Source organism: Pygocentrus nattereri, chromosome 24 (assembly GCF_015220715.1).
Source record: "Pygocentrus nattereri isolate fPygNat1 chromosome 24, fPygNat1.pri, whole genome shotgun sequence".
Taxonomy (NCBI): Eukaryota; Metazoa; Chordata; class Actinopteri; order Characiformes; family Serrasalmidae; genus Pygocentrus; species Pygocentrus nattereri.
In genome coordinates, this window is record NC_051234.1 from 6,806,373 (window position 1) to 6,825,327 (window position 18,955).

Sequence of the window (18,955 nt, forward strand, 5' to 3'; positions counted from 1 at the left end):
ACAACAGGAATACACAGTCAAAATTATTCCTAGGATATATAATATCACGATTACTTACACATTGCGTCATTTAAATCCCCCCCAAATAAGGCGAATCTGATAACCAAGAAGCACAGATAATGTTACAGTGCACAGATGTCATGTGCGGTTTACGTTAAAATAGTGCGAAACTTACAGGACGATGAAAAAAAATGAAAAACGTAGTTTCGTAAAGGCAAAATGACCGAGTGGCCTTTATCTGTTGATCACACAGTGTGTCTGCACCGCTGTCTAACCGCTGTCCGGGGTCGTCAATAAGACCGAGCGAAGACTGCGGCTCGCTGAGGTAGCCGAGGATAAATGTCATGAAATCTGATCGAAATAAAATTATTACACAGCTTTTCACAGAGAGAGAGAGAGAGACCGAATTAAGGTAAGCTGATGCACCGCTGTGTCATTTAGACTTATTAATACAACCACCTGAATTTTAGGCTTTAGACTCGCAGCATTTGCCTTTTCATTGACTTTCCATTTATTTCTGTACCGTCTAAAGTAGTGAGAGGTAGATAGTCTCCTGAAGTCATCCTGATTTAAAGGTGTCACTGTTTCAATGAAATAATGCCTGAAGTAGGAGCAGAAGTAGCTACCAAAACCAGTAGATCTGAAAACTATAAAGATTAAAAACTCGAGTACTTTCGAGTTTCTTTGTAGAACTGCAGCGGAATGTCTGACACCCTAGTGATAGAGGTGGGTAATCCAGGTCCAAAAAGTAAAAACCCTCCACAGGAGATTTTGTTCCAACTGCCTGAACACCTTTACTGCTGGTTTGAGCAAAATCCTGGGGAGGGTTTTTACTCTTTGGATCTGGATCACCCACCTATACCCAGTAACACATCTTAAGGCATGTCTTAAGAAGCGAAAAACATGTCTAGGCATGTCTACGTACACGGCCTTAAGATTTAAGGATCCCCAAGATGTCTCAAAATGCAGAATTCATATTACTTATTTTTAAACAGGATTGCTGCAATGTTTTAAAACATCTTCTGTCCTGCTAGATCTGCCCTGGCCAACTGTAAGTGCTATTACTGTTAAAGGGAACTGTCTAGGAGCAACAACGGCTTAGCCACGAAGCAGTAGACCAAATAAACTTAACCTAGGGTTTCAGTCACGTGATGATTCTGTTGCGGTCGGCGTATTTGGGACCGAATTTCTGGGTTTGTGCGAATGTAACTAGAGTTGAAAGATGGCTACAATGACTCACTTTATTTTAGATGAGAAAAAACGTTACCTCGACAAAGTCAATAAAATCGGCTGTGATCCTTATACAGTTTCCCCCTGAACTCCTGGTCCCACTTAAACTGGCAGAAAAGCTACCAAATTTGTGTTTTCCTGACATTTATATTTATCTCATACTCAGCCCCTCTCCCTAATCTGGAGGGTCTCTCAGAGCAGTTAAAAACACAGAAGCCCACAAGCTCTTCACGTCAGGGTGGGTAAAGGATCCCATAGTGTTGCATAAAGAGGAGAAAACTCTGTGATCATAGGAGGGAAACGACATCAGCTAATTAACACAGATGTGATCAATGCAGGCCTTTAGAGAACTTTAGCTAATGTTATCAGGTAAACAGCCGCCCCCCTAACGGAGCTGCAGACCCCCACTATAACTTTACTCTCTGTTTCTGGAGATTTAAATGAGGTTTGAATGGAGAAACATGGACGTTAAATATCAGACTGAATGTCGTGGCTCGGAAAACGACGTCGTGTTTCGACAGACGTGGTTCTGTAAGTTTGTTAGTGCAGTTAGTTCAGAGTTCAGCTCCAGTCCTGAAACCCCTGCACTGCATAACTGTGGTTTCCTGGTTAAAATTCCTGATATTATGAGCTAATTAATCCCTTCTTGGGCTGAACGAGGTGTGAACGACAGAGAAACACTAAACTACACAGTGCAGCGGCTCCAAGCCTGGAGTCTGAAACGCTGAATTAAAGGTCTGTGTGTCTCTCGTCTCTTGGCATCCCGCATGGTAGTGTCCCAACGTGCCTCTTCAGCTTCAGAAAAAAGTAAAAAATCTAATTCTGTGCTCTTTAGTACCTTTTTTTTCAGTAATGGTCCCTAATGAAAACACTCAATTAACAGTCAATTATTGTTTTTTACAATTACTGTGTATGTTCTTATGGTGTTATTACAGTTACCACAATTATGGTGTTATTAACTGTAATTTTGATCGAGTCAAATTAGAATAATAATGTGAAAATACTCACATATTTGGGTTATTTAAATCGAAAGAAAAGTGGAAAATACTTTAATTGTACTTTTTATTTTGTTAATTAACTAGTTATAACCTATGCTTAACTGCTTAATTAAAAAAACTGCTACTGTAAAAACTTAACAGTAAATAAAACATGGCACAGAACAGGAAACCAAAAGGCTACTACCTAACTCCAGTTATATATATATATATATATATATATATATATATATATAGACACACACACACACACACACACACCTCATATTATACTATATTTTTTCTCTTCCTGACAGGTTTGTTAAGATGACGTCCCAAAGTTCTCAGGTGTCCAAGGACAGCATAACACCACTACAGCAGATGATGGCCTCTTGTTCCGGAGCAATACTTACATCACTATTTGGTAAGTCTCAGAAGTGGGGGGTCCACTCACTGACACCGTCTAATGTCATAGTAAGCAGGGTTGCAATATTGGCTGAGGGGCCTTCAAGGAGCCTGGAATAAAATGCTTGCCTTAGAGTAGTTTTCAATTTGGGAAGGAGGACCTAAACAGAATGAGGTCTGGACAGGCCATGGAAATTTGTGGAATGCCCCTCTCTCAGGAACCTTTCAGGAACGGTTCACTTTTTTCCCCTGCCCTGTCTCCTAGTGCACGTAGCAGGTTTTTATAGAACCGGTTTCAGTCCAGCTTTGCCACTTCCTTTTCCTTCTTTCATTTCATACCAAAACATGACATCAAAATGCTGGAGGATGCATGTGAAAGACGTCATTATTGACCATTCAAAAATGGGACGCCATCATCAGCGCAATTTGGAGGAGTGTACTGTGCTTTGCCATATGTGTTTTCATAATGGGACCCACCATATTAATGTAATAATCAGTGATGGATTATATATGACCACAAGACTGCAGGTGTAAACCATGGGGAGAAGGCCACTGTTTAATCACATTGTTTAAACATGTTTATTATTCATTTCTTTCCTCTTCACAGTAACTCCTCTAGATGTAATAAAGATCAGACTTCAGGCACAGACAAGTCCTTTCCCTAAAGGTAAAGAATATGTGTATTTTGAGGTCCTGTGGCTTTTTTCTTTTCTCCCAAATTGTTCAAATAATGCATGTATATAATTCATTCTTGTGTCTCTTTTACACAGGGAAATGTTTTGTCTATTGCAATGGCTTGATGGATCACATATGCGTGTGTGTAAATGAGAACGGGAAGGCGTGGTATAAACCTCGAGGTCATTTCAAAGGCACACTGGTGAGTGGACGGAGATCTTCTTTCCCCAAAGATAAATGTTTGCATGTTACATAATAGACATACTTGCAAAACAGCTGCAACTGCTTTGACTTGTGATTTTAGGAAGAATGTTCTGTCCTTCATTGCACTGTTTAGCACTTTGCTCCATTGTTCTGTTTTCGTGATACAGGATGCCTTCGCTAAGATTGTTCGCATGGAAGGGATCAAGTCGCTGTGGAGTGGCCTCCCCCCAACACTGTCAGTCATCTACATCCTCACGTACACTTAAACACAAGAGATAGTTAGGAGATGAATGCTAACACGGCTGAAGGCCTCAGCATACTTCTAGCGAAACTAAACTTTCAAGGTTTGAAGCCGAAAGCGTCTTCGCAAGCTTACAAGCTCACATGCTTTCTGAGGCTTTGTGTCGCCTGTCGCTGATGCTCCACTAATGCAGGTGACGCTATGATATTTTATGATAAGTTCCATGATTAGTTGAAAACGATCCTATCACAGTTGTAACTAGGGCGACGTGCAAGTCCAGAATACTGCCACCATTTAAGGTGGAACAGGAAGAAGCTGGTGAATACAGAGCTGATAAAGTCGACCTATATTTTTTGCTGCTTACTATAAGTTAGTACTACTGAATAATAGACTTAACGTCTTCCATTTAGCTGGTTTTCATTGTTCCATCCATCCATCCATTTTCTAAGCCGCTTCTCCCTCAGGGTCACGGGGGGGGGGGGGGGGGGGGGGGCGCTGGAGCCTATCCCAGCAGTCCTCGGGCGGAAGGCAGGATACACCCAGGTCGCCAGTCCATCGCAGGGCAGACAGACTTTGGACTGTGTCTTTGGACTGTTGGACAGTCTTTGGACTGTGGGAGGAAACCGGAGAACCCAGAGGAAACCCACGCAGACACGGGGAGAACATGCAAACTCCACACAGAGAGGACCCTGGTCGCCCGGCTGGGGAATCGAACCCAGACCCTCCTTGCTGTGAGGCAACAGCGCTACCCGCCACGTCACCGTGCCGCCCCGGTTTTCATTGTTATTTAACAAAAAATACACCAAAGCGCTTGTCGTACTTCTTGTGAAACGAAGCTCCTCAAAGTCATCCATCTTTGTTTCATGCCACACCTCTTTTTAACCGACCAATCACAGGCTTTGTCGCGTAAGGTTTTCATCCATGGAGCTGCCGTGTACGCAACTCGGCAAACGAAGGCTCTGCGTGATGTCTGCGGCTATTCAGTTTCTCCGCAGTTGCGTCATGTTGAACGTTGTCTCCGCTAGAAGTTTGCTGAGGCCTTCAGAGTGAAAGTGCCTGCTAGTTTTAAGCGTTCATTAGCATTGTTCACATATTGAGCCACACTAGAAATTTTCTTTGAATTCCACCGTTTTTTTTTTAAACTTTGCCTAAATGAGCTGTTGAGATGTAAGCGGTCATTCTAAGTGCTTTGATGTGAAATGGTAGAGAAAGTTAACAACTATAATTTCTTTAGGTGGTGATAAGAACCAGAAGTCACAATGGTTGTTTTTACATGCAAAGATTTTTGCCAATCCGATTGAATAAATTCCGATTACAGATTTGGACTGAGGTGTTTATATGCACATTGCACTGAACAATCTGATGGAAAATCTCTGTTTACATGCTGACTGCAAGTGGTCCAATCCAAAATGAAGCGCATGCATAGAGAACCACTTGGAATAAACGTTACCATGACAGTGAACATCACATAAGGTCCAGTCCAAGTGAGATGAGTTTTCAGTTGGTGTGCTTGTATTTTGAATTGCTTTAAATATGTCAGGCTCAGAAATACATACCTCGCATGTACTTACTAAAGAAGGCTGAGAGGAAGACGTCGTGTTCTGAGACATATAAGCTGGACGTCCCACCCACCGCCGTCTTTTAAAGATCAGAGCATAAACTTCGTCTCCTCTGCAGACCAGTTTCTTCCCTGCCATGTTGAACGCTATAAAGTTTCAGTATGATGCGACGCACATGCAGAACAGACTTAAACTTTCCGATAGGGAATGTAATCGGATACAGGCGTTTACACCCTGTTATTCTTCTATTTAATGGATTACTTATAGGATTTCCCTCATTCAATCGGATAAATAAGACTTGTCTATTCTGATTCAGGTATATACATGGACGTATTGTATTCCGTTTGAGCTATTAGTCGGATTATTAATGGATTAATAGGCTGCATGTAAACGTGATTAATGTCTAGAATGCAAATATAGCCATTTCATTTATTATGCAGAATGACCAGTGAACCTACATGCATTTTATATTGAAATGTTAATAGTGGTGAAATATATTTTTGGAGGTGTTTTCTGTGTAAAAGTTAAATTATTTTTGTATAGATAGTTACAATAACTTCTCATCATTAACCATCATTTGTATTCATGCCTGAACTAGCTGCAATGACATAGGGGCTGCATAGCAACCACCTGGAATGCCATAGCAACACCCTAGCTAGAATTACTGTATAAACCCAATTAAGTTTAAATAAACAGTCAACCACTGTCTACAACTGCCAAGCTGATGAGACTCTCCCCCTTCTAGTTCCATTTTACTATTTGTTCAAAATAAATAAATAAAAAGAGAATAATAACTGGATATGTAATGCTGTATTAGCGCCATGTCAGTCAAATTTGATTTACTTTGGTACGATTTAGAATTATTAAAAAAATGTGATTACTTGAATGTGTTTACGGTACTGGAATACAGGCAATAAATACAATGCATTCTTTCAAATTTGCATTTGAAAACATCCAGAGATTTCTGATTATTCAAAAAGATAAGCACATACTTTATTGAGTTTTATTAACTCATCAAATGGCCAGGGCCAGAGTTTTACACACTTCTATAACCTAAGAATAGCTCAACTAGTTTGCACTGAAGTCCCTGTAGTTACTGAAAAATAAGCCTGGGATTTTAAGGGGTTCAATTATAACTGACTCGTACCATCATACCTTCTGATTGATGCATCACAAACACTAATGCAGCATCTTCTCCTGGCAGAGTGATGGCAGTGCCAGCCACAGTGATATACTTTACCTCCTATGATCAGCTCTGTAACGCTCTCAGGCTCAGGATGGATGAGCAGGCTGACAAGGCGCCTTTATTAGCTGGAGCGATCGCAAGAGGTAGGCTCATATTCAAATTACTGTACGCTTGTTTTCTGGCAATTTTTTGTTTTAGGTTGGCAAATCAGCGTAACTAGGTGAAACAAGATGACGGCATTCCACAGCACTTTACTCGCTAAACTGAATTTGCTTGAAGCTTGTTAGACAAACTCTAAAATGAAATTTATGGACCTGAACTCAACACTGCATCTGTTTTTGTGTACAAAAAAAAAAAAAGTTGGGGCAGCATGTAAAACGCACATAAAAACAAGAAGTGATTTGTAAATTCACTTTGACCTTTAATTAAAAGAGAATAGTATAAATACAAGAAGTTTAATATGTTACCTTTTAATCTATTATTTTTTTTGTAAATACACCAATCAGGCATAACATTCTGACCACCTCCTTGTTTCTACGCTAATTGTCCATTTTATCAGCTCCACTTACTGTATAGGTGCACTTTGTAGTTCTACAGTTACAGACTGTAGTCCATCTGTTTCTCTGATACTTTGTTAGCCCCCTTTTATCCTGTTCTTCAGTGGTCAGGACCCGCATGGACCCTCACAAAGCAGGTACTATTTGGGTGGTGGAACATTCTCAGTACTGCAGTAACACTGACATGGTGGTGGTGTGTTAGTGTGTGTTGCGCTGGTCTGAGTGGATCAGACACAGCAGTGCTGCTGGAGTTGTTAAACACCTCAGTGTCACTGCTGGACTGAGAATAGTCCACCAACCAAAAACATCCAGCCAACGGTGTCCTGTGACCACTTATGAAGGTCTAGAGGATGACCAACACAAACAGTGCAGCAGCAGATGAGCTATCGTCTCTGACTTTACATCTAGAAGGTAGACTGACAAGGTAGGAGTGTCTAATAGAGCGGACAGTGAGTGGACACAGTGTTTAAAAACTCCAGCCACTTCAGTTCGATTGATACCAATGCAAAGTTCAAAAGCCAGCGTCTGTCACGGTATGGGGGATGTGTAAGTGGGTAACTTGCACATCTCTGAAGGCACCATCCATGCTGAGGGGTGCATACAAATTTTGGAGCAACATATGCTGCCTTCTAGATGACGTCTTTTTCAGGGATGTCCCTGCTTGCATCAGTAAGACAATGCCAAGCCAAATTCTGCATGTTTTAGAACAGTTGTGGCCTCATAGTAAGATGCAGTGCAGGTACTAGACCACTACTGAGTGTTGTCAATAGGAAAAGTGATGTAACACAGTGGTACACATGACCCTGTCCCAACACTTTTGTTTCAGACATCAAATTTAGAAAGAGTGCATATATACAAAAATCCGTAAGGTTAATTAATTGACATTTTAAATATCTTGTGTTTGTACTGCTGTCAGTTAACTGCTTCAGTTATATTTCTGCAGTTTCATTAAGAAAGAAACAGGTGTGTATGAGGAGAGCACATTAAGTGGCCTTTTTATTTTGTAACAACACATGCCACGAAACCAATGAGTAAAAAATGAGTATTTCCCCAGAGTGCCATACTTTCAGCATATCCTAACTGCAGATGATATCCAGAAAGCTAGGAGAAATATTAAGTGCAAAATAGCAAATAATAAACTTAAGATTATGATGATTATGGCAATATTACACATCTTTAAAAAATAATTTAGAAACCTAATTCAGTTTAGCTTGCAATTTATCAGTTCATTCACAACAAATTCCTGGCTTAAATTTCTACTCTTATACTTATGTCTATTTTTGTGGGGCAGTCATGGGCTGGAGGTTAGGGAACTGGCCCTGTGACTGGTAGGCTGCCAGTTCGATCCCCAGAGGCTGCCCACCGCTCCAGGCTAGTGTGCTCACTGCCCCCTAGTGTGTGTGCGTACTCATTATTGTGAATGTAGTGTCTCACTTCATGGAGGGGTTAAATGCGGAGGTGAAATTTTCCCGTTGTGGGACTAGTAAGGGTCATTTAATCCATCCATCCATCGAATCAATCCATCCATCTATCTAAACTGGCTCATCATACAGTAAATGTTACCTCTTTACCAAGGGCAGAAGCAAGATTTGCTGCTGAACCAACAGCCTTTAAGCTTTAATGAAACCTTTGATTTCTTAAATCACAAATGGTCCCAGGCCAGTTTAATCATCAACTGCTCCTCGACCAGTCGGGCGACTGAAAGAGGCGGACACCTCCAGTCACCTTTTTTTTCTTCATGGACATTCGTGGCAACAATGTAAAAGAAAGAAAACCTTTTTTTAGCAGTGAAGTGAAAAAGTATTTGCCCTCCCTCCTCTTGAGTTCCTCTAATTTTTGTCACGTTAAATGGTTTCAGATCCTCATACAAAATGCAATATAAGACAAGAACATGTGGAAACACGAAACATCATTAATAGAAAAAAAGTTTTGTAATGGCTCCATCACCCATACTTAATCACTGGTTGCAACTAAAACCAAGTCCATCCAGTAACTAGAGATCACAACGTCTTTCACGTCACTGCAGCAGAATTTAACCCACACTTTCTACTGCAGAATCGCTTCATTTCAGCCACACTGAAAAGCTTTCGAACCTGCCACAGCATCTGAATAGAGGTCTAAGTCAGGACTCTGACTGGGCCATTCTCAAACCTTGACTTTGTTTCTTTTCAGCCATTCAGAGGTGGATCCTGCTCTTGTGCTCAGGATTGCCGTCCTGCTGCAAAACCCAGTTGCGCCTGAGCTTCATAGTGCTGTCAGTTGTGGTAATTAAGTTGCCCAGGCCATAAAGCAACAAAGCATCCCCACATCATCACCTATTTGACTGTTGGTATTAGTCCACAGAACATCATTCCAAAAGGCTTTGATGGTTGAATCATAAGCTGTGACCTTATTTGAGGCAATTGAGGCCTATAGTCCCTCAGATGTTCATCTGGGTTCTTTTATGACTTCCTGAATGAGTTGTCAGTTTTCTTGCAAGACTCTTTATTAGGCCAGCCACTTCTGGGAAGATTTACTACTGTTCCAAGTTCTCTCCGTTTGTGGATCATTGGAGTCCCAGAATCTTAGAAATGGCCGTGTAATCGTTTCCAGGTTGATATATTTCAGTAACGTTCTTCCTCATCTCTTCCTAGAAGCTACATAGCTGCTTGTTGAGTCCCTTTAGCCTTTTTAGAAAGTAATGTTTAGATACAGTAGAGTGTTCAAATGTCTAGTTTATTAGATCCCAGTTATCAACTAAATGTGACTAACTGGTTTATTGTAAGGCAGTGATATCACCCATGGCCAGTTTCTGCCAGGTGTCAGAATATTATTTTTTCTTCAAACAAAGTAAATGATGTTTTTAAAACTATTTTGTATATATAGCTAGTACAAATAGCTAATCAGCCAATCACACGGCCGCAACTCAATGCATTTAGGCATGTAGAGGTGAACAAGACGACTTGCTGAAGTGCAGACCGAGCAGGGAAGAAAGGGGATTTAAGTGACTTTGAACGTGGCGTGGTTGTTGGTGCCAGACGGGCTGGTCTGAGTATTTCAGAAACTGCTGATCTACTGGGATTTTCACGCTCAACCATCTCTAGGGTTTACAGAGAACGGTCTGAAAAAGAGGAAATATCCAGTGAGCGGTCAGTTGTGTCGACGAAAATGCCTTGTTGATGTGAGAGGTCAGAGGAGAATGGGCAGACTGGTTTGAGATGATAGAAAGGCAACAGGAACTCAAATAACCAACCAGAATCTCTGAGGACCGTTTCCAACACCTTGTTGAAAGTCTGCCACGAAGAATTAAGACAGTTCTGAAGGCAAAAGGGGGTCCAACCTTTTACTAGCAAGGTGTACCTAATAAAGTGGCTGGTGAGCGTATAAGTTTAGTTTGAAGATGTGAAAAAAATGAAATGTGACAAATATGCAAAAATCAGGAGAAGAAATCAAATATAAAGCAGTTATAACTCCAGTAAATACTAACAGGGTGCTGGTAGAGACAACATTTACATAGTATCATGCACTCGACTTGCCCTCATGTTTAACTCTATTCATTGTAAATCACAGCAAATCGTATCTAGACTTCAGATTAGTATCTAAAGTCGGAACATAGTCAGGAACACCTCTGTGAAGCTGGCCCTCCATGTGGTCAGAAATAGAATAAAAATACTACTATTTCTGTGTGTTGTGTTTTTTTGGCCTGCCTTCATGTATGTGTGTATGTGTGTGTGTGTGTTTGTGTGTACTGCAGTGGGCTCTGCTACGCTGATCAGTCCTTTAGAGCTGATCCGCACTAAGCTGCAGTCAGAGAGGCAGTCTTACAGAGAGCTGAGCGCTGTGATCCGTTCGGCCGTGCACACTGAAGGCTGGCTGGCTCTCTGGAGGGGTCTGGGACCAACACTGCTCAGGGACGTTCCGTTCTCAGGTAAAGAACCGCATCTGAAAAAGATATGAAACCTGTCAGTAAAGCTTTAGAATAACAGACACTCATAAACAGCAACCTAACAATTACTTAATAGTCTGTTAATGATTGTTAAGTGTCATGTCTCAGGCGGATTCGGACTGCATTTCCCAGAATGTGCATGAGCAACTTTCCTCAGATTCGGAGTCCAGGACGGACTCGGTTGCGTACAATCCCTCGGGAGATCACATGACTTTGGACAATCGTTCGCGCACCTATCGGGGCTCGCAGTACCCTGATTATTAATACCGTGCACCTGTGTTTGTTGTCATATGACTCACTTAGCCTAGTATTTAAGCCCGGGCTTTAGTCATAGTCATTGCTTCTTTCTGAACATACTGAGCGTTTACTGATCTGTTAGTTACGGCCTGTAATGACCCATTCTTTGTTTTTCTGACCTGGTCCTTTGCTTGTCCCTTTTGGTACCTTTGCCGGCTGGTTTTTGGATCTGCGTTTTTGACTTTTTTGGCTTGTTTCTTCGACCACGATTTCTGCTCGCTCCCTTGGTTTTGGCTGCCTAGTGTTATGATCACTTCGGTGATTCTCTGGTGCTTTTTGGTTAAGACCCACGCGTGATGTTTGACCACACTTTTACTGAACGTTTATAAAAGCCTGTTTGCATTTTTCATCCGCGAGCCTGAGTCTGAACTCTGTCACACCGTCACAGTTTATAATAGGGACATATACATTAATAAATGGCACCAATTCATTTGTTAACCATGTACTTTGTGGCATAAATATATATATATATATATATATATATATATATATATATATATATATATTATATATATATATATATATATATATATATATATATATATATATTTTTTTTTTTTTTTTTTTTAATACTAGGAACTTAAACATTAATAATTGTCTTGGTCCTGTTTAAAGTAGTTATTTGTCTTGCTATTTTATGATGCACAAGGTTAATATATACTCTTTTAAATATTAATGATCACTAATTGGTTAAAAAGTCACAACTTTATATGTATTTATAAAAGTATATCATACTACTTATTACCCAAATACGATACATTTATGAAAACAACACTTCAATTATTTTTATGTTACTGTAAGAGTTGCTAATTCAAATGGTAGCACTAGTAACAATTTTATAATTAACCATCATTAGCAGCTATTAATGAACTATTTGAATTAACTATTATCTTAATTATTAATCTGTAATGAATTGATTGTGGCATGTTTATGTCAGAGTTTAAATAAAGTGTTACCCACATTTACATATATCCGTCCATTCATGTTGAAGTGATACGGAGTGTTGTTACTGCAGACCATTTGTAGCAGAGCTATTGGAGTAGAAGTTGCAAGGAAGATGGTTAAATGTTGTGCTGTTCCTGACTGCGAGGAAGCAAAGAAACATTCCAGTCTTTCAAAAGATCCACACATGTAACCCTGCATTCACAGTAGCAGCGTCGTGATGTGACAAAGCGGTCGGAGGTCTTTTATTTTTAATGAAAGATGGCGATTTCTGGAAACAGGAAGCGACGCAAATGTTGGCGTGGCAAAGTGGGCGGAGTCAGCGATGCAACTTTATGTAAATAAGGAGTGAAGTGATGTACGATTACCAATAGGAATTGAGCCCTGAGCAGCATAGTCCGCGCTTTATCTCTGCCACTGTGAAACGGTACACTCTGCTTTTGCTTCCTAGATAATTGTTCCTACTACAGATGGAAGAATAGCAGTAGTGCTTTCACCACAAATATGCAGTAATCGCAAAGACCTAATCCTGTTTTCCTCACATACTGACTGCCTCAACACAGGAATTAAATAAAAATAAGCACACATGCGATTTCTCACCAGGATTTTTATTTCTAGCAGGAATGCATCTGAGTTTGGCTTCAGTGAAACCATGGCAACCAATGGTCCACTGGAGTTTGGAAACGCCCACAGGCGATGAGCGTCCAGCGATTTGGGCGACAAGAGGCGAAAAGTCTCTGCTGGTGTGAACGCAGGGTAAAAGGAGTGGCTAAAGTTTGCACCACATTTTATCCCAGGCTGTTTTTGGAATGAGGCAAAATAAAAGGCAGTCAATCAGAACAGAGACTGTTTGCTTAAAGGCACACAAAAAGTCCTGTTTAATTCTGAGTGAGAGAGAGAGAGAGAGAGAGAGAGAGAGAGAGAGAGGGGATGTTTTAAAATGGTTGCGCAAAAATAAATATAAAATATTCAGACCAACAGTTCAGGAAAATGCCAAGTTTATGTTTTAACGGCTCGTTTTTTGCAGGTAAGCATGTGTATTATATCACTTTTCTTCTATGAATCGTGAGCTTGTTACCAGGTGCCAACCTGTTCATATCTAATCTCGCTCTGTCTCTTTAGCCATGTACTGGTATAACTATGAGAAAGGCAAAAGCCTCCTGTGTCGGTACAAGTCCAGTGAGCCGACCTTCACCATAACCTTCATCGCTGGCGCGCTGTCTGGATCTGTGAGTCTGTTTTGATTTCTCTTGCATCATCATGCTTTTCCTAAAACTTTGATATAAGCTTCTTTGCTTAAAGCCGTTTTCTGCTCAGATCACATCTTTCTGCCTCGACAGATTGCGTTCCTCTTTGTAAGTGAACCATATCGGTCATTGGTGTGAACACACTTGTGCTCTGAAAGGACCCACATGTGCATTTTATGCAAACATATCTGATGTGTATCTGATCTAGGACCACTAGAAAATATTACACAGCTTAAAAAAAGTATGTGTGTAAAAATGCATGCGTCACCTCTGTATTCTATGCTACATTTAACCATTTGACCATGGTTAAAAATACAGAATTATAAAACTTCTGTAAATATTTATTTAATATAAATAATTACCAGTAATGTATTAATACTTCTAATCAAAAACATTTGTTCTGCAAACCAGTGCAGTTCAGACTAATGCAGCCAAGGAGCCCCAGCGCTTTGGAAGAATCACCTCTACAGCATCGAGCTAATCGCTTCTTTTTATGCAGATATACATAAGGTGGCTATTTGCTTGCGTTGCTACAAAGCATCCAGAACATCTGACAAAATATAGTCAGGTCTATAAGTATTTGGACAGGGATACAGTTTTTGTAATTTTGAAATTGGACCCCGTCCCATTTCTTATTTTTATCCCTACCCCTTATTTTTGAGTGTCTCCTAGCCTTGAGACTCTCTTACAAAGGGTAGATCTTCCCTACGAAATGGGACCCTCAGATAAAGAAGAGCATCGCTTCATTAACAGCTACTAGCGCTGCTCTGTAGGCGACCCTGCGGTCTGCAGTGACAGCAGAGGAGGGTGAAGTTCAGCTCCTCACTGCTGGGCTTTAGTTACATTTAGGGCACCATATGCCTTCAAAGAGGGGCAATCATTTACTATTGCCCACCCCTAATTCTTTAGTGATATGAAGCTGAAGTCAGATATTCACCAGCTTCTTATTCGAATTTTCCCATTCTGCTTTAAACAGTGCTGCAGTTCTGACACCTAACCGCTGGCCCATTTAAGGTGGAACGGGAGATTCAGCTAGCTAGCTACCAAGACGTCATCATGCTACCATCAATTTTTAATGCTTGTTATAAGGAAAAGGGCTATAATGCATCGAAACAACATTAAACAAAGATAAAATAATAAAAAATAATGTAAATCGGGGCACCCTACCCCTAGACATGAACGTGCAAAACAAAGGGGGTAAGGGCTAAGTGGTAGGGGCAAGGGGTAAAAAAAAAAAGATTGAGCTCATTGAAATGTGACTGAAGTGTAGACTTTCAGCTTTAATTCAATGACCGTTTAGGAATTACAGCCATTTTTTTTTACATATTTTCTCCATTTTCACAGTATTTCAGGTCTTACTGTGCTTTTCTCCTACTAGGTTGCATCCATTGTCACACTGCCATTCGACGTGGTGAAGACCAGGAGGCAGGTGGAACTGGGTGAACTGCAGGCTAGGAATCGTAAGTTTTCCAAAAACCCCTGCCCTTGAAAAACCATAGGATATCAGATCATTGTCTGATGAGTTAATTACTAGATTAGATTCTGTTCCCAGAACCTCACCTGCATCACTTAGGAGAGTAAAATGCATCAGTGCATCTCGTTTTGGCGGAAAGTATTCAAATCAGATTGTGGTGAAATTTAAGATTTCATGATGCATTAAATAGTTACCCAAAGAATCGAAATTGACTCCAGTCAGTAGCTATGTTTCCGTCCACTTTCTGCGCAAATTGCATGTGATAAAATGAAAATGTTTAAAATTATTTTTGCATTTTTTTGCCGCTTTTCTGTCGCTTGTTTTTATCGAAGTGACTTTTATTAGTAAAAATGCTTTACCTGATAACATGTGACATGCTTCCATAACTCACTGATGGGAAATTCTTGCTTATTTATTTTTCTGCAAGTGCTGAAATGTGTTAACATTGCTTTAAAATATGCTCTGGTCTCCTTCTCCCTCCAGCTAAACTTCATTTTATAACTTTGATTCTATACATTTTTGTGTAAATGCTGTATTTGTCTCAGAAAATATGTTTCCTGTCAGTTCGATACCTGAAAATCCACGTTTTTACCATATTACCACATTACCATAGCTCACATCACCCAACTTTTTTGGAGCTTGTCATAAATCCAGCTATTGTGACACCTGATCATTAATTAGCAATGCACACGTCTGTTTCTGTAGTGTCGGCACAAGGCTCTTCAACATATACTGTGATGAAAAGGATCGTGGGAGAGAGCGGCATCAGAGGGCTCTTTGCAGGTAAGGGTTAAAAAAGCACAGGTGCAACACCAGGTCGTATTTTAGGCGTGCTATTTTACCGACATGCTCAATAAAAATATCTCTGGATATCTTTTTCGTTTCGTCAGCCAGCAATTTAGTTTTATCTTCGCTGTCCAAAGAAAAACAAGAATCTTAAACATGCTAAGTTTAAAGAAAAGGCGACGTGTCCTTTAATTTTAATACAAGTCACTAAGGAAAGATTTTATTCCGAGCAATTCTATTAGAACAGGGGTCGCAACCCAAATGTTAAGAAGAGCCATTTTGTCCTTTCAACAAATATCTAACCACAAAATTTTATGTCCACTTTGCCATCTAGACTGTAAATACACTCACAGGCCACTTTATTAGGTGCACCTTGCTAGTAAAAGTTTGGACGCCCTTTTTCCTTCAGAACTGCATTAATTCTTCATGGCAGACTTTCAACAAGGTGTTGGAAACGTTCCTCAGAGATTTTGGTTGGTTATTTGAGTTACTGTTGCCTTTCTATCATCTGGAACCAGTCTGCCCATTCTCCTCTGACCTCTCACATCAACAAGGCATTTTCGGCCACACAACTGCCGCTCACTGGATATTTCCTCTTTTTCGGACCGTTCTCTGTAAACCCTAGAGATGGTTGTGTGTGCAAATCCCAGTCGATCAGCAGTTTCTGAAATACTCAGACCAGCCCGTCTGGCACCAACAACCACGCCACGTTCAAAGTCCCTTAAATCCCCTTTCTTCCCCGTTCTGATGCTCGGTCTGCACTTCAGCAAGTTGTCTTGACCACCTCTACATGCCTAAATGCATTAAGTTGCAGCCGTGTGATTGGCTGAATAGCTATTTGTGTTAACAAGTACCTAATAAAGTGGCTGGTGAGTGTACGTCTCAGTATGTGCTAATGTAAAAATTATAATATAAACAAAAACACAGACTTACTTTGCTCTGCTTTAAGCTTCAGCTCAGATTTAGCCGATTTTCTCACATCTCCAGCAGGAAACATTTCCTCAAATGTACTACAGTTTCTTGTAAAATCAACATTCTCTCAACGTTCGGCTTTATACGAGGCTCATATCAGCTTTTCTTTCTCCAGCTTCTTGTTCGAATTTTCCCATTTTGCACTAAATGGTGCCTGAGGTGCCAGAATGTAACTGCTGCACTATTTAAGATTCCAATTCCATTTTTAGTGTTTGGGAGTTTCTCACTGCAGATTAAATGTATCAGAAAACTAGCTGGAGTGATTATAAATGCATATAAGTCCATTTGTCTCTAAATGATCAATGTTTGCCTTAAATCTCTCTCTTTGCTGTTCGTTAGCTACTAGCTAGACGAGATTGTTGGCTGTGTTGCTATGGTGACCAACAGTCTGGACACTTATCTTCAGGGTTAAAGGGTGAATCAGCAGTTCTGCATTAAATCCAGCATTTAAGACCATTTACTGTTAAAACGCTGTTGAACAATCAGCAGAGCTTAATTTTACTGCATAGGAGGATTATTTAGTTTTTACCTAAATATCTAATTCTAATGTGGAGCCGCAACAGGGCAGTAAAAGAGCAGCGTGTTTCCGACTCATGTATTAGACCAACCAAGTTCTCACACAATGTAAAGCAGCTGCTGTGCTCACATGAAGTAGAAAAGTGGGAATCCAAAAAAATGGAGAAACCTTTTTTCTCCCCTATAGCATGAGCCATGGTCCACCTCTGCTTTTAGTCAGATGACCACCAGGTGTCACTGCTGCACCTGAACACCATTTGGCTCCATTCAGTAGCACATTATGACACAGCAGTAATAACCCTGATGCATTGCAATCACAGGATTAAATGACCCTCTTTGAGTCATGACTCATAACTGGAACCTTTATCTCATACCTTTCTCTCTCTTAGGCTTCATGCCCAGGCTTATTAAGGTGGCTCCAGCCTGCGCTATAATGATCAGCACTTATGAGTTCGGCAAGGCCTTCTTCCGCAAGAGCAACGAAGAGAAGCAGACACAAGTGCTTGCACTCCAAACCAGCAACAGCTGATTGTCTTTTCAGTCTGCCTTTCCCTCTCCATCCTTTAGAAACATGCACACACAAACACTCCCATGTGTGCACACCACTGAGTCTGCCCCTCAGCTGAGCTCCTAAACCGTCTCACTGAACACTCAGAGTAGATCAGTTACTGATGTCAATGAATCATTAGAGTGTGACACATCTTAAGTGCTCCTCTTTTAAACTGTGCTGTCTGGGTTTTGTCCCATTTGTGAAGCCCTTAAGGATTAAGCTGAGTCATGGCACAGAGGAGCAAAGCTAATATCTCACAATGGAAATAAATATAATGCCAATCCACCACTGGACTGTAGAGAACTGCTTAAAAAAAGCAGTTAATTCATCATGTATGCTCTGCTAAAACTACAGAGAAGCTACAAGAATCATACATCTGGGGAATTAAGGTGAAATACACACTAAAAGGGATGCCATGGTTCTATTTAAAACCAGTGAACCATTTCATGCTGAAATGCTTCTTTGCTTGGTGAAATGGTTCTTCAGATTTACGGAGGCTGTGTTGTATATGGTTCTATATAGAGCCTTTTTGAAAACGGCCCTCTGTAGCAAAAATGTTCTTATACTGTCACGAGCTAATAGAAGAACCCTTTTGCTGCTATGTAGATCAATATACAACACATTCTCCATAAATCTGAAGAACCATTTCACAATGCAAAAAAGCATTTAAGCATGAAACGGTTCTTTACAGAACTGATGGTTCTAAAGAGAACCATTGCCTCTACTAAAGAACCCTTAAAGAAGCATTGTTTTAAAGTGTGTAAGGTAGATAAAACTGTGTGGTGCCAAATGTTTTGCTTGGAAAGGTTTATATAATAGGTATAACTTAACAGATGTGCACTATTAGCTGTATTAGAATTCCTACAGTGTAAGACGAGTGACATATTGATGGTTTGGAGACTGTGGCTCTGTCTCAAAGACAGGAGGCTGAGCTGGAGGTGGCGGAGATGAAGATGCTGAGCTTTTCGTTGGGAGTGACAAGGATGGACAAGATTAGAAATGAGCAGATCAGAGGGACAGTGAAGGTGGAGCAGTTTGGAGATAAAGCCAGAGAGGCCAGGTTGAGATGGTTTGGACATGTGTTGAGGAGGAATAGTGGATATATTGGGCAAAGAATGTTGGAGCTGCCGGGTAGAAGGAGAAGAGGTAGACCTCAGAGAAGGTTTATGGATGTAGTGAAGGTGGACATGGTCGGTGTGAAAGTAGAGGAGGCAG

At 40.6% G+C, this 18,955-nt stretch overlaps 2 protein-coding genes across 2 annotated transcripts in view; one reads left to right on the forward strand and one right to left on the reverse strand.

Annotated features, from left to right (window-relative positions):
• The first annotated feature begins 102 nt into the window (after positions 1 to 102).
• On the forward strand, positions 103 to 18,271 carry slc25a40 (solute carrier family 25 member 40). Its single transcript, XM_017719805.2, has 11 exons — positions 103 to 412; positions 2,522 to 2,628; positions 3,217 to 3,276; positions 3,380 to 3,486; positions 3,656 to 3,723; positions 6,493 to 6,617; positions 10,765 to 10,938; positions 13,318 to 13,424; positions 14,821 to 14,902; positions 15,622 to 15,699; positions 17,580 to 18,271. The coding sequence occupies exons 1-11, from the start codon at positions 345 to 347 to the stop codon at positions 17,717 to 17,719; spliced, it is 1,116 nt and encodes a 371-aa protein (XP_017575294.2). The 5' UTR covers positions 103 to 344; the 3' UTR covers positions 17,720 to 18,271.
• The window catches only part of rundc3b (RUN domain containing 3b), a 76,653-nt gene continuing 68,550 nt past the window's right edge, over positions 10,853 to 18,955 (reverse strand). The window contains exon 12 of the mRNA XM_017719804.2: positions 10,853 to 10,952. Coding sequence (XP_017575293.2) covers positions 10,918 to 10,952 — 35 coding nt within the window. The 3' untranslated portion in view covers positions 10,853 to 10,917. The remainder of the gene's footprint in view (positions 10,953 to 18,955) is intronic.

Bases quoted from the DNA above. Each gene is read 5' to 3' on its own strand.
- slc25a40 (XM_017719805.2), top strand. From the start codon at position 345: ATGAAATCTGATCGAAATAAAATTATTACACAGCTTTTCACAGAGAGA. The intron at 14,903-15,621 runs GTAAGTTTTCCA...CTGTTTCTGTAG, and splicing joins TGAACTGCAGGCTAGGAATC to TGTCGGCACAAGGCTCTTCA. The intron at 15,700-17,579 runs GTAAGGGTTAAA...TCTCTCTCTTAG, and splicing joins CATCAGAGGGCTCTTTGCAG to GCTTCATGCCCAGGCTTATT.